Source organism: Exophiala oligosperma, assembly GCF_000835515.1.
Source record: "Exophiala oligosperma strain CBS 72588 unplaced genomic scaffold supercont1.3, whole genome shotgun sequence".
Lineage (NCBI taxonomy): Eukaryota > Fungi > Ascomycota > Eurotiomycetes > Chaetothyriales > Herpotrichiellaceae > Exophiala > Exophiala oligosperma.
Window position 1 is genome coordinate 2,779,090 of NW_015622820.1, and position 12,329 is coordinate 2,791,418.

At 50.9% G+C, this 12,329-nt stretch overlaps 7 protein-coding genes across 7 annotated transcripts; 3 read left to right on the top strand and 4 right to left on the bottom strand.

The window, feature by feature from the left end:
• The first annotated feature begins 63 nt into the window (after window positions 1-63).
• Window positions 64-1,080, top strand: PV06_03757 (uncharacterized protein). Its single transcript, XM_016404572.1, has 2 exons — window positions 64-268; window positions 324-1,080. Exons 1-2 carry the CDS (start codon window positions 123-125, stop codon window positions 919-921), a joined length of 744 nt encoding a protein of 247 aa, XP_016265577.1. The 5' UTR covers window positions 64-122; the 3' UTR covers window positions 922-1,080.
• On the bottom strand, window positions 942-1,896 carry PV06_03758 (uncharacterized protein). Its single transcript, XM_016404573.1, has one exon. The coding sequence runs from the start codon at window positions 1,731-1,733 to the stop codon at window positions 1,266-1,268; it is 468 nt and encodes a 155-aa protein (XP_016265578.1). The 5' UTR covers window positions 1,734-1,896; the 3' UTR covers window positions 942-1,265.
• Window positions 1,897-2,081: 185 nt separating this feature from the next.
• Window positions 2,082-3,938, top strand: PV06_03759 (uncharacterized protein). Its single transcript, XM_016404574.1, has one exon. The coding sequence runs from the start codon at window positions 2,144-2,146 to the stop codon at window positions 3,686-3,688; it is 1,545 nt and encodes a 514-aa protein (XP_016265579.1). The 5' UTR covers window positions 2,082-2,143; the 3' UTR covers window positions 3,689-3,938.
• Window positions 3,921-5,624, bottom strand: PV06_03760 (uncharacterized protein; the record flags this gene model as incomplete). The annotated part of the gene is made up of 1 exon (XM_016404575.1): window positions 3,921-5,624. The coding sequence occupies one exon, from the start codon at window positions 5,622-5,624 to the stop codon at window positions 3,921-3,923; it is 1,704 nt and encodes a 567-aa protein (XP_016265580.1).
• A 504-nt stretch (window positions 5,625-6,128) lies between these two features.
• On the bottom strand, window positions 6,129-7,485 carry PV06_03761 (uncharacterized protein). The gene is made up of 3 exons (XM_016404576.1): window positions 7,205-7,485; window positions 7,103-7,150; window positions 6,129-7,048 (listed from the first exon to the last, which is right to left on the bottom strand). Exons 1-3 carry the CDS (start codon window positions 7,328-7,330, stop codon window positions 6,377-6,379), a joined length of 846 nt encoding a protein of 281 aa, XP_016265581.1. The 5' UTR covers window positions 7,331-7,485; the 3' UTR covers window positions 6,129-6,376.
• A 1,509-nt stretch (window positions 7,486-8,994) lies between these two features.
• PV06_03762 (uncharacterized protein) lies at window positions 8,995-10,762 on the top strand. The gene has a single exon (XM_016404577.1). The coding sequence runs from the start codon at window positions 9,275-9,277 to the stop codon at window positions 10,442-10,444; it is 1,170 nt and encodes a 389-aa protein (XP_016265582.1). The 5' UTR covers window positions 8,995-9,274; the 3' UTR covers window positions 10,445-10,762.
• Window positions 10,763-11,747: 985 nt separating this feature from the next.
• Window positions 11,748-12,059, bottom strand: PV06_03763 (uncharacterized protein; the record flags this gene model as incomplete). Its single annotated transcript, XM_016404578.1, has 1 exon — window positions 11,748-12,059. The coding sequence occupies one exon, from the start codon at window positions 12,057-12,059 to the stop codon at window positions 11,748-11,750; it is 312 nt and encodes a 103-aa protein (XP_016265583.1).
• Window positions 12,060-12,329: the final 270 nt, after the last annotated feature.

The window sequence follows — 12,329 nt, forward strand, 5'->3', positions numbered from 1 at the left end:
TCAAAAAAGTTTTTGGCGCAATAATTTATCGATAACCACTTCGTACTTTCAACTGGCGACTACGAGAAATCTCACAGGCCACACCATCAACTAACCTCGATTGTCTTCACACCTCTCTCAAGATGGCAGAACAAATCTGTTCAAGTTGTCAGGAGTCCCTCTTCATTGAGATCGAGCCCGACAGCGACGTCGAGGACTCAAAAGCCGCAGCACAAGTTACAAGCGTACCAGACGATGTCGAATTGAGTTGTGGTTGTCACTATCACTGGTATGACTTTACGATCTACTACTGCTGCTGTTGTATACACATTAACCTTCTCCAGGGAATGTTTTTTGGACGCCTACACAATCACTGAATGCCCCAATTGCTCCAAGGACATCTCCTCTCTTTCTCCTAGCGGATCGCAACAAGTCTTGGTTACTCTTCGCAACGAAGGCGGTGTCCAGGAGGGTTATGATATCCTGCCGGCCGCTACAGAAGAAGCATACCTCCGAGCGTATCCGGAAGAAAGAAAAGGTCATGCCTACCTGGAATTCTGCAGAGAAGGCGACGTTGATGCCATTGTCCATATGATCAAGGATGTCGACGAGGATGATGAGACTGACGAGCACTCCGATATCTTAAGATACCGCGGGACATTCGAGGGTATTGAAGGGTCTGGTCTACACGTTGCCATTCGCTATCAACAACAAGAAGTCGCCTGGTTGTTGCTGGCCCTGGGATCTCAGCTCTCCTGGGAGAAGTTCCCCTCAATAGTTTTGCAGGCTATGGAAGGACTTGGATTGCAGAAAGAAGATCGAAACGCCAACCCGGACATCCGGAGTCTTAAGGACAGCGAAGGAAAGACGCCACTCGACTTGGCCAAAGAGGTTGGAGGACCGTGGACGGATTGGCTTAATCAAGGCCGTTTGTCACCTTGAACTAGGAAATTAAGATCTGATTGAAAAACAGACAGCGCTTCTGGATTCATTATATGCTGACTAGGGAGGTCGAGCCGGGAAGTCTTGCCGAATGGATCTTGTCTCACGCCATAATTCTCTATCTAACCCAGGGAGAAAGAGGGATTGATAGAGATCTAAAGCAATAGGTGTGATGCTGTTCTCCGGTATCCGAGTGAATCAGATAGCACGATGGAGGTGAGCCGTGCTTGATGCAAAGAAGATTCCGGTTTTTGGATGTGATGCTCCATGCCCCTTAAGGACCCCGTGGCCACAAAGCCCCTGCCAACGGAAAAAAAAACTTTCAGGTAGCAAGACTCTCACTCTCAGCCAGTCTTGCTCGCCTGGCGATCACGCAAAATGTACTTGGAATGAGTGCCATGAACAACAACACTCTTGTTATCTCCTTCTCCTTTGTAAATGGTTACCGTGGTAAATCCCATGTTCGTTCCGACTCTTGATACCTTGGCCTCTATGGTCAGGGTGTCGCCAACCTTTGCAGACGAAACATACGACACGTGTATATCTGTGCTGACGCCAGTCTGTTCAAGGCCGGTGGAAGCTATAGCCATGCCCCCGGCCCAGTCGACTATGGTCGCCGAGACAGAGCCGTGTAGACCTTTTTTAGAGTTGATGTGATTCTCGGTGACCTTGAGCTTCGCAACCATAGAGCCCTCTGTCGCGCCCTCAAAGACAACATCAGAGAGTGTGAGCTGGTAGATCGGCGAGGCCTGTGAGATGCGAGCCCAGCATGCCTGCACGCTTTCGAGAGGAGTTTTAGTCGTGGCCATCATGAAAAGCCGGTGATATAATTCACAAGCAACGAGGTTGCTAATGAGCGAGTACAAACGGGGACGCAGCCAGGGAGTGTCTTGGGCTAGGCAAGAGGCAACGCTAGAGAACGACGACGATGAGAGAGACAGCGACAAAAGAATGAGAGTGCTCTATGATTCCGAGTCAGGTAGTGAAAGAAAATGATTTTCATCAGAAGCTCGGCTTTGTCCGAGCAACAATCACAACCCGCACAGAAATTCTCCGCTCACCGCCTTCAACTTGTCCGGCAGAAAAAGTTCAAGAGAGACCGGCCAATGGAGATAGTGCCTGGCACCGACGAATTTTGTGCTTCATTCTTGCGTTCCCATTTTCAACAGAACCATATCTCAGGACCCGTTCTCTTTGCTCGAATACGCTATAGTCAGTCATCATGAGTAAACACAAACTCGACGACTCCGCGGCTCAAGTAGCCAAACAGGACAAGAAACGAAGGAAGAAGGATAGAAAAGAAGCCCTTCGCCTGGAGGATATCACTCCAAGTTCCACAGATGTTACAGCAGAGTCTACACCGGCTCCAGAAGATGATACCGACGGAGCGACATACAGGCCAAACCCTGCCCTCGGTTCCCTTCCTCAGTCGGAAGTCGACAACTTTTTCACGTCGCAGTCCGTCAAGACCGATGATCCTCAGAGCAGCAACCAAAGACCTATTCTCTCCTTCTCACACCTTCCTGCCGAATTGAGCAGCCAATTTTCGAGCGTGTTCTCATCCTTTGAGAAGCCTTCATCTATCCAATCAGCCGCTTGGCCGTTCCTTTTGTCGGGAAGAGACCTCGTAGGCGTGGCGGAAACGGGAAGTGGCAAAACTATCGCCTTCGGTCTGCCTCTTGTTGTCCGCCTTTCGGCGTTGAAAAAGAAGAAGGGAATAAGAGCAGTAATCGTCGCACCAACACGAGAGTTGGCCATTCAAGTGTACGAACAGATTGACAAGCTGTGCAAAACAGCCCACAAGTTAAAACCTGTTTGTGTGTACGGTGGAACAAACAAGGATGAACAGAGGCGGACACTCCAGGGCGCCAACATTGTTGTAGCTACGCCTGGCAGACTGAAGGACTTCATGTCCGACGGTACGGTAGATGTGTCGAAATGCCGCTATTTGGTTCTTGACGAAGCCGACCGCATGCTCGACAAAGGTTTCGAGGACGATATCAAGCACATCATCTCACATATGCCCTCCTCCAGCAAGCGACAGACAGCCATGTTCACAGCCACATGGCCAAAGTCAATCCGCGAGTTGGCTGCGACATTCATGAAACAGCCTGTAAAGATCACGATTGGCCGGGACGACACCGATGACTCTGGTGAACTCCGCGCAAATGCGAGGATCGTACAAAAGGTCGAAGTCATGGACGGGGCTCTCAAACAGCAGCGCCTGTTACAATTATTGAAAGAGCACACCGCTGGCAAAAAGCGCAACGATCGCATTCTCGTCTTTTGCTTGTACAAGAAGGAGGCCCTGCGGATCGAAAATTTCATTCGCGGACGAGGTTTCAACGTTGCCGGCATTCATGGCGACATGTCTCAGTCCGCTCGCATTGCTAGTTTGGAGTCCTTCAAGTCTGGCTCTGTCAGCCTGCTAGTGGCCACAGACGTTGCCGCGAGAGGGCTGGATATTCCCGAGGTCAAGGTCGTGATCAACGTGACCTTCCCCCTGACTGCTGAAGACTACGTCCACAGAATTGGCCGAACCGGTCGGGCTGGTAAGGACGGCCTGGCCATCACCATGTTCACTGAACAGGACAAGCCTCTTGCAGGAGCATTGGTCAATGTTTTGAAAGCAGCGAAGCAAGATGTTCCCGAGGATCTGTTGAAATTTGGGACGACGGTGAAGAAGAAGCAACACGATTCGTACGGTGCTTTCTATCGAGAAGCCGAGGATGGTAAGACTGCCACCAAGATCACCTTTGACGACTGATACGTGTTTTTGAATCATTTGATTTTCGCTGCATGACTTGGTGTTGGAGCTTGGGCCGGTGCTTGACCTTTTGATCGATCTGTAGTCATACCTGGTATTTTTCCAGCAAGGCGTTGTGGTATGATTGACTCGACAAGTTGCAGTAAGAATGCCCGTTCGGCCAAAATTCTACAATCAAAAGTTAGATTCCATCTAGACGGAGAATGAATAGACGAAATCAGAATAGAGTGACTCACATAGTCGATCCCAGTATGACAGTCCCTGCACCGAGTAAACCGAGAGGCTCTCGATTCAGCAGATCAAGTTTTCCATTTCTTCCTCCGGTTGCTGGGTGGACTTTGAGTGTCAGGGCGACAAGCCCGGCGACTGCAACGGAAGCCGACGCTGGCAGGCCCTCCCTGACCGTCGTTCTCACTAGTCTGCTGTCGCTGCCGGCAGTGTCATGCTCTTGCACCCATTGCCGCACAAAGACGATGCTCCACACGATCCTCAGCGCCATGTTGACCATGTTGGCGCCCACCAGGCCCGCGGCACCGAGGTCGAGACGCTTCAGCATCGTCCACGCCGCGACCCCGTAGAGGCCAGTGAAGAGCAGCATCCACGCGGACTGGGTGCGCAGTTGTGCCGGACTGGCCACAGATGTGACAAATGCGTCCAGGATGCCATTCACCGCCATGAGAGGGATATAGTAACAATAGGTCGAGAGCAACGACGCCGTGGACGTGCTGGACCATTTTGCCCCGACGATATGGCCGACGACCAAAGGGAGGACGTGTGGAGCGATACTGACCAGAGGAAGGGCTAGGATGGTGTAGAAGCGTAGTGTCTTGGATAGGTAGGCGAGTGCTTCTCGGATGTTGGCTTTTCTCGAGTCGTCGTCCAAGGCGGAGCTAGAACCCGACTTGCTCGAGGAGATCGTATTACTTGAGGTGCTGGGCGACGAAAGTAATCGTCCAAATGTATTCCGACTACTCTCTTCCACGGGCTGGAAGACCAGACGGGCCAGTAACCCTCCATAGTTCGAGGCCAGAGCGAACGCCCCCTGGTCGGCGAGAGAGGAGAGAAACGACATTATCAGGGTATCTCCTTGCGTGAGTAGGAGTTTGAAGATGGACTGCATGTACATGGTCGCGGCTAGACCTAGGATGGCCTTGTGGAATCGCCGTGCATAGTATCTGTCAACACCTTCATTGCCAGGTCTCGTTGGTCCTCCTGAAGAAGTTTCGACGATCTTGCGTGGGGCGAGGCTGAACTTCTCACTTCTCGAGATCCGTATCACGGGCAGGAAGTACAATGCCAACAAAACAAATGCATATGCCGACTGACCCGCGGCGAATGGCAAGATCGACGGCGCGAGCTGTTCCCCGTGAGCTACGACGGCCGTAATGCATGCAGCCAAACAACGTGCCGTGGCGGCGAGCGTCTCTGCACGAGCGCGGTCGGCGTACAGCGCTTTCTGCTGGATCACCACGAACGCAGGTTCCGCGAGCAGCTCGGTCAGCGTTGCGAAAGCATAGACTTGAAATGAGATGATGAAGTATGGACTGTCGAGGACCTCTGAAGGTGCTCCGCGTAGATACGAGTAGCCAAAAGCTGTCGAGATGATGAAGCCCAGCAGGACAGCAAGGTACGCGAGATTGACGACCGTCTGCGTTGCTCGTCCTCCTTGAGCCTGGCCGTTGGTGGTGGTGGTGGTATTCGAAAACGATGTGGTTGCAGGCTGTCTCTGTAGTGCCACTCGAAGACTCTCGCGAGCGAAATAGAGGCTAGTCACAGAGACGAGCTCGACTTGGACGGAGATTCCGAGAAGTGAAGGCGACAGGAAGCGTAGTAGGAACTGGTTGCCGATGAATGTAAGTGCTCGGGATGCCACTTGGATCATTATGAGCAGTATCGTGGCGCTACCACCCTGCGGACTCTCACCAGGGTCGTTCATTTCGACTATAGCTTGACTTGGAGAGTAGGACTCTGTACCGATCCTGAGTCTGGTGTTGGATGGACTCCTACCAATATTCCACCAAAGCTCGAGGAGGTAGTGTTGGATTTGGCACCACACGCAGTGAGGTTAATATGTCTTTTTTCTCAGTCCTGCCTAGTAGACGCCTCGTCCTACTCTGTAGATCACCCGTAGCTCGTCTACTTTCAATTCTCAATACGCATTCATATCCCAAAGAAATCACGTTTGTGGAGCTACTCAGAAGGAGGCCACGTGTCTGTGCAAATTGCATTTATCAACAGTTCGGCGCAAGCCTCGCTTTCTTCTTGCCAAGTTGCCATTCCCATCATGATATCGGAGACATATCTTTTTGCAGTGCTAGGAGCGTCGGTGGGAGATACCCACTGGACGAGATGTACCACGTTTCAGAGGGGAGACGAGGGAAAGCAGGAAGCGATCTCTACAGCACTCTCGCGGGTATGCCCAAGTTGGAATGATTACAGAGTCCTGAACGCCATAATTTGATTGTCCAGAGGCAAGGCCGACAATGAAGGCCGCATCCATCAAACGGTGCATTCTTCACGTCTCGAAGCGCCCAAGTCTAAAAGCGCAATATGCTGCCATAGCAATGGCTGATACACTGAACCTAATCCTGGCTCGAGAAGCATCAATATCCCTTTCGACGCCCGCGCGCCATTTTGATATTACAATGACGAAGAGGAATCTTTCAAGATTCTTCAGTTTGCTTGCCGCTACGCTTCATCCACGTCCATCTTCTCCACCACAACCATACTGTCAGAATCACTGCCACTGCCAATCTCATGCACCGTCACATACCGCCCAATCTCCTCTTTGGTGATGACCTTTTCGTTCAATACTGCGGTTGTGCCCTTGGCGAATCTGTAGTTGCGCTCTTTCTTGACCCTCTCATTAGGTTTAATGTAGTTTCTCAGCAGCTGCGTTGGCTTGTCTTTCTCGATGACACAAACGTCCACGTTACTTCCTGATCCTAGGTCGTTGAAGATACCAGCCATAATCGCCTCAGAGCATATTTTGACGGCCTCGTCCTTGGTGAGATTCTTCTTCCACGTTGATTCAAACACTGACATTGCTGCCAATGACCCAGAACCCATCGTTACGTAGGGGAGCTTGTCTGTTGATCCATGGGCATGAACTGTGAACAACCCTACTCCTGTTGGATCGACGCCTGCAACCACGAGATATGCACCGATATGACCTTGGTATCTGAATAAGTGTTGTTTAAGCAGCGTCATCACAGTCACTACTCGAGGCATTCGACCCGTGGATAGAGAGTGTAGCTCGAGGTTGGAAGAGATGAGGGCGGTCGTGAATTCTGTATCCGCGGCGGTACCCGCGCCAGCGCACCAGATGTTGGGAGAGATATAATGCAGCTTCTCACAGTTCTATTGCAGAGAGGTCAGTCAGAATGCTTCGCAGAAGCTGAAGATAAGACATACCTTGTCGGCGACGATGGGTCCGCTGGTGGCTCTTGTGTCTGCCGCAATCTATGACAAAGAGGATTAGTATAGTGTATAAAGCATTGAGTAGCATCGACGTACAACAACACCATTGTCATAGATGCATCCTACGATGGTTGTGCCTGTGCTGGTCGCTTTTGGGAGGGGAACTCCTCGAGCATGGAGGGCAGCATTGCGATTGTAATTGCTGAAATCGAAGCCGGGCATCTTTGCGGCGAGGGCACAAAGCCTGCGTTTTCTCTAGTCCGCGAGGGTATTGGAGGGTTGTGATTATTACAGGCTCGTCAAAAGATTTATGAGAAGGGATGCAGGAGTTTTGAAGATGTATTGTGGGCGAGAATGCGTGATCGAAGATGTTGGACTGGCCAAAGCGAAGGCAGCTTCACGATGCGCAATGCACTTCAGAGACGCGGCACGAGGCTGACCTTGGCATAGAAGACTAACTACTATAGGCTAGCGCAATAAATGACGAGGCTGCACTACATCCGTTCAGTGGGCCCGTTGCTATCAAGCCTCGTATCGAGACTTGGGACTGTTGGAAAGCATTTGACTGCCAAATTACCTGGCAGAGGGACTCTTCCGCCAGAGCTCAGCGACACTCTTGCGAACGCCTCCCCCGCCTACATCATTCACGGTAAATGATTCGCAGATTGTTGCTCGCATGGGCCTCGAGCAAGTTTCATCGGCCAGGATGACTTTCTCACTGTCACTATCTTTGTCTAGGCACATAGATGGATATTGAGCACAAGCATCATTGACAGCGTGCGGCTTGCATGACTTGACTTACAATTGGATATCTATGCCATCCTCGCAACTCATCTCCGGGCCGATCTCAAAAGTACTTGCCGGATGAGCTCCTTTTATATCATAAAGCATACATGCTCGAGAGCGCTGTGGAATTTGCATCATCGCAAGAAGATTAATAACACTGCCAGCACAGGTACCAGCACTCACACCATATCCCCGTCTATCCCGCAAGCTGAAAGACCTAAATTCTCGGCATGAAGCCGCAACCAAGATATCCCACGCTTGTTCAGAGTTTCATACGTGCAGACTTCTCTTCTCGTGATCTTGCGTTTCTCCTTCTCAGTGAAATACTAGTTGAAGTAAGCCAAGGTGGTGCACGAATCTTTGGCAGTCTACTCCAAGAGACCAGCACCCAACTACGGCGTTCTTGAATGGGTGACTGAAGAAAGCTGGTCTGTAACGTGATCGCATTGGAACTCATGTTCGGCTCCGTGCTATTGCCACCTGTGTCCATGGCTAATTGTATTCGTGGTGTGTTTGAGTATGTTGGCTGGCTTGGCTTTCCCTGAAGGGATCGTATGTTCGCCGATTTCTTGATGGGAATGAGAACTTGTTGCCTCGATTTCAAGATGAGACTGATCGTAGCTGCTGGAATCACCAAGGTCAACGCTCTAGTATGACTGAATGAGAGCCAGTTGGAGGGTACGAAATTAGGACACGAGATGGGCGAGGAGGTAAGCTCGAGACCTTAGATGTTAGCACCAAGCAGATAACGACTATGCACTCTGCAAAGACCTTGTCCCATGCCTTAAGAGCTATCTTGACACGCAGAGAATATTGTGCCTAACTAGACAAGGAGTGCGATTGGTGTCATGACAAACGCTGACCAGTGGTTTGTGCTCTTCGTATCGTTCCAAGCTGCATATATCATTCGACCCCCGGCATCGAAAACGAGCCTGGTAAATCATAGAGGTATTAATGATCGCTGTGATTGATGAGTCGCGGCATTAATTCGCTGGCAGAGTGTTGTCGTGGTGATTAAGCTAGGCTTGAAGTGGAATGTAAATAAGACAACGTCATTTTCCGCGTACTCCATTTTCAGCCTCGCATGCGCTGGTTAATGTCTCCCAGCCACACCACCAACCTCCACGAAACTTACAGTGAAGGCAAGAAACTGCGTGGATATTTCTGGGTGTTGTCAGTGTGAGTGCTCTCAAACTCTTAATCTACACATCTCATTAACAACTGTCAAAACTCAAACCTAGAGCACACAGACCCGAAGCCAGCGTGCGCTATAACCTAACTCTGCCCGTACCACCTCGACCCCATCTGTGCACCACTCGACTTCTTCGCACTGACCAGAGTATTGCTCGAGGGGCTTTGAGCTCTAATCTCGTCATCATTATGGCACCAGTGTCATCTCTTTCCAAATACCCTGACATCGACGACCTCAAATTTTCCTCCCTCGAACTCGACGCCCGATCAGCAGCAGAACTCAGCGCGAGCGCTTTCAACAAACGAGATGCGAATCCCCTCAGCAGCCCTCTCCTTCCGATCAGCGATGACTCTAATATTCTCTCCCCAATGGACACGTTCAAAGTCCTCACGGCACGAGACTCAAAGCCTACTGACAAGTTCAACCCGGGATCTGGATCTGTTCCGCCAGATGACATCAACATGAAAGGTCTTCAAGCCCTCTTCGCTATCATCGGGGTGGCTTTCGTCCTGGGAGCCATTTGGTTCTTCTTCTGGGCCAAGAATGGGGGTTTCAAATGGCGTAAAGGTGACTGGGAAGAATACAAATCGACCGTCCTTCGTCGAAAGGGCCCCAACGGCACCACACTCAGTAACGCCACTAAATCCACGATTCTGGGAGGTGGAAGTGTCGTTGGAGAAGGATACTCTGACAAAGATGCTCACACCAACGCAGACACTGAAGCCATGACTGAAACTATGACGGTGACAGACATGTCATCTGAAGCCCCCATCGTCAAGGAGAAGCAGTCCAAGAAGAACAAGAAGGAAACGGCTAAGGAACGTAAGCTGCGAGAAATTAAAGAAGCAGAGTGGGAAGGAGGCCATGACAACGATGTGCGAGCTTATCGTCACGAGAAGGCCGCTCGAGTCGGTGGTCTGAATAAAGACTCTGACGCAAAATTCTACGGCACCGACTACACTGCAACCGAGCGCAGCGCAAGTGACATGCACAGCAACAGCGAGTATGGCTACAAAGCATCTGCCGCTGGTCCTCCACCACCTCCTGCTCATCGATCCAGACAAGCCAGCCCGGAAAAGCGCCAGTCTCGCCGGGACTTCTCATACGGCCAGGAGGATGGGTTCAGTGTAGGCGCGTCTGACGCAGACACTGGTGCTTCCCGCCCAGCACGGTACAACTCACCCAACAAGTATGCACCTTCACAACGCCCAGTTCGAACTGTTCCAGGCTCCTTCACAACGCCTTTGGATTTTGACGTGCAGAGTCAACACACCAAAGCCTACCACCATCCCATCCCAAGCTTACAGGGTAAGGCTGGTGGCTACCGTCGAGACAGAAGGGATAGCTTGGACGATTGAAGCAGTTGTATATAGCAACTTGACTTTCGAAGCTTGAACAAATTACTATGAACAACGACCACTAAGAATTTTAGAAAAGAAACGAACAATGGACCAGGAATGAAATGTGATGATCATCAAAGTGTAAAAATGGAAAGCGTTATTGAAATGGGGCATGAAAACAGGGCGTCGGTCTGGGAAGTTTCGGGAATATTGACATGAAAAAAGAATCGAATCAATCTGGGTGAGGTCCGATAGAGTCACGGAGAGGTCTGCATCCTAGACTCTTTCCTCTTTTCTGTGTAAATAGCACAAGAAAACATCGATGCAATTGAGGCCGCTTCTCACAGCCTTACGTCCAACTTCCCATAATACTTGTAGTAGGGTCACATACTGTGCTCCAGACTGGAGAAGATGGGGAGGCCACTATTGTACTAATCGTGCTCCGTAGCGGTTGGGGACGAGTATCTATACCACCAAGTAGGTCCACCAGCCCACCAGCCCACGACCCCGTCGCTCCGGGCGGGCCTTGCCCACATTATTGGCTTGCCACGGGGCGCACAGATGTGCAGATGGGTGGTTGACATTCCGTCTGGAGTACGAGGGGGTGAGAAGTATCTCTGGTACTGTTGTAGGAAGACGTACTCATCGTGAGTACACCTGGGGAACAATCTTCGTAAAGGTGTACTGAAGCGGGCTCGAGATTCGACTTACCTAGATGTAGCCTCGTCGGGACCTGTGCTGTTGTCTGTCTCATCAATACCAGACAAGACGGAGAGCGCACATCCCAAGGAGAAGGATATCGACCTCTGAGGGATGGACTCGAGAGGTCTATTCACGAGAAACGGCGTGGAAAGACGACGAATTGGAATCGGTTGCATTCGCATGTACATGACTGCAACGCAGGTATTTCGACTAGTAACTATCAGTGTGCTTGTTTCCCGGATGACAACCACAAGATCCTGCGACACATGCTGAAAAAACCCCCAATCCATCGTCTGAACTCGTAGTGATTCAGCCTCGCAGTCGGCCAAAAAGAAAACAAAGAGGCACAGTTCGAATGCCTCCGACCACAAGTCCCAATGTAGTTTCAATTCCTGAAAAGGGAGAGCAAGCACATCTTCCCACGCCTGATACGACACACGCACACACAACACCATTGCATGGCATTGCATCGTCATCACATCACTTCCGAAAAAAAAAGGAAAAACCCAATATCTTGTATCATCTCGAGCGCCGACCCAATTCCTTCACACCAAGAGAGGATAGACAATGAACAACGGCAGGAGAATAGACGTGATCCCAGGAGATACCTGAACAGTGTCTAGATCTTCACTGCCTTGCTAGTCTTGCCGTCTGTTCCTTTGATTTTCTTTGTGCCTGCTGCCTTCTTGCCGGGCTTGCGCTCGACAGCTCCGGCGACTTTCTCGACTGCGCCCTCGACCTTGTCCTTGAGACTGGACTTGCTCTTTGCCGGGGCGCGCTTCTTAGTGACGCCTGCACCGGTGGTGCTCTTGGGTTTGGCAGTGCGCTTCTTGGTGGTGGTTCCGGCTTTGCGCTTGCGGACTGGTTCGGTAGATGGAGTGGTGAAGATGCGAGGCTTCGCATTGCCAGTTGCGCCACGTGTTTGGGCCATCTTGATTCTTTGGATCTTGCGTTCTGTAGGATGTCTAAGGGAGACTAGTCGACTGCGATAGAGGAAACAGGTCAGCTTTCGCGTTCGTCTGTGCTCGTCACTGGCAAGGTGCCTGTGGACGTATCCGGGGCGGGGCAAGGCGACACGGTTCAGCGAGGGTGAGATATGGGGATAGCTTTCCACAAAACCGTTGGAATGGAATGAAACAATGCAACATGAGAGGTTATGTAGTCGCGACAACAGGTGAGTCACACGGTTGATAGAAAGACG

Bases quoted from the DNA above. Each gene is read 5' to 3' on its own strand.
- PV06_03757 (XM_016404572.1), top strand. From the start codon at position 123: ATGGCAGAACAAATCTGTTCAAGTTGTCAGGAGTCCCTCTTCATTGAG. The intron at 269-323 runs GTATGACTTTAC...AACCTTCTCCAG, and splicing joins TGTGGTTGTCACTATCACTG to GGAATGTTTTTTGGACGCCT.
- PV06_03762 (XM_016404577.1), top strand. From the start codon at position 9,275: ATGGCACCAGTGTCATCTCTTTCCAAATACCCTGACATCGACGACCTC.
- PV06_03761 (XM_016404576.1), bottom strand. From the start codon at position 7,330: ATGCCCGGCTTCGATTTCAGCAATTACAATCGCAATGCTGCCCTCCAT. The intron at 7,151-7,204 runs GTACGTCGATGC...TCTTTGTCATAG, and splicing joins TCTATGACAATGGTGTTGTT to ATTGCGGCAGACACAAGAGC. The intron at 7,049-7,102 runs GTATGTCTTATC...TCTCTGCAATAG, and splicing joins GACCCATCGTCGCCGACAAG to AACTGTGAGAAGCTGCATTA.
- PV06_03758 (XM_016404573.1), bottom strand. From the start codon at position 1,733: ATGATGGCCACGACTAAAACTCCTCTCGAAAGCGTGCAGGCATGCTGG.
- PV06_03759 (XM_016404574.1), top strand. From the start codon at position 2,144: ATGAGTAAACACAAACTCGACGACTCCGCGGCTCAAGTAGCCAAACAG.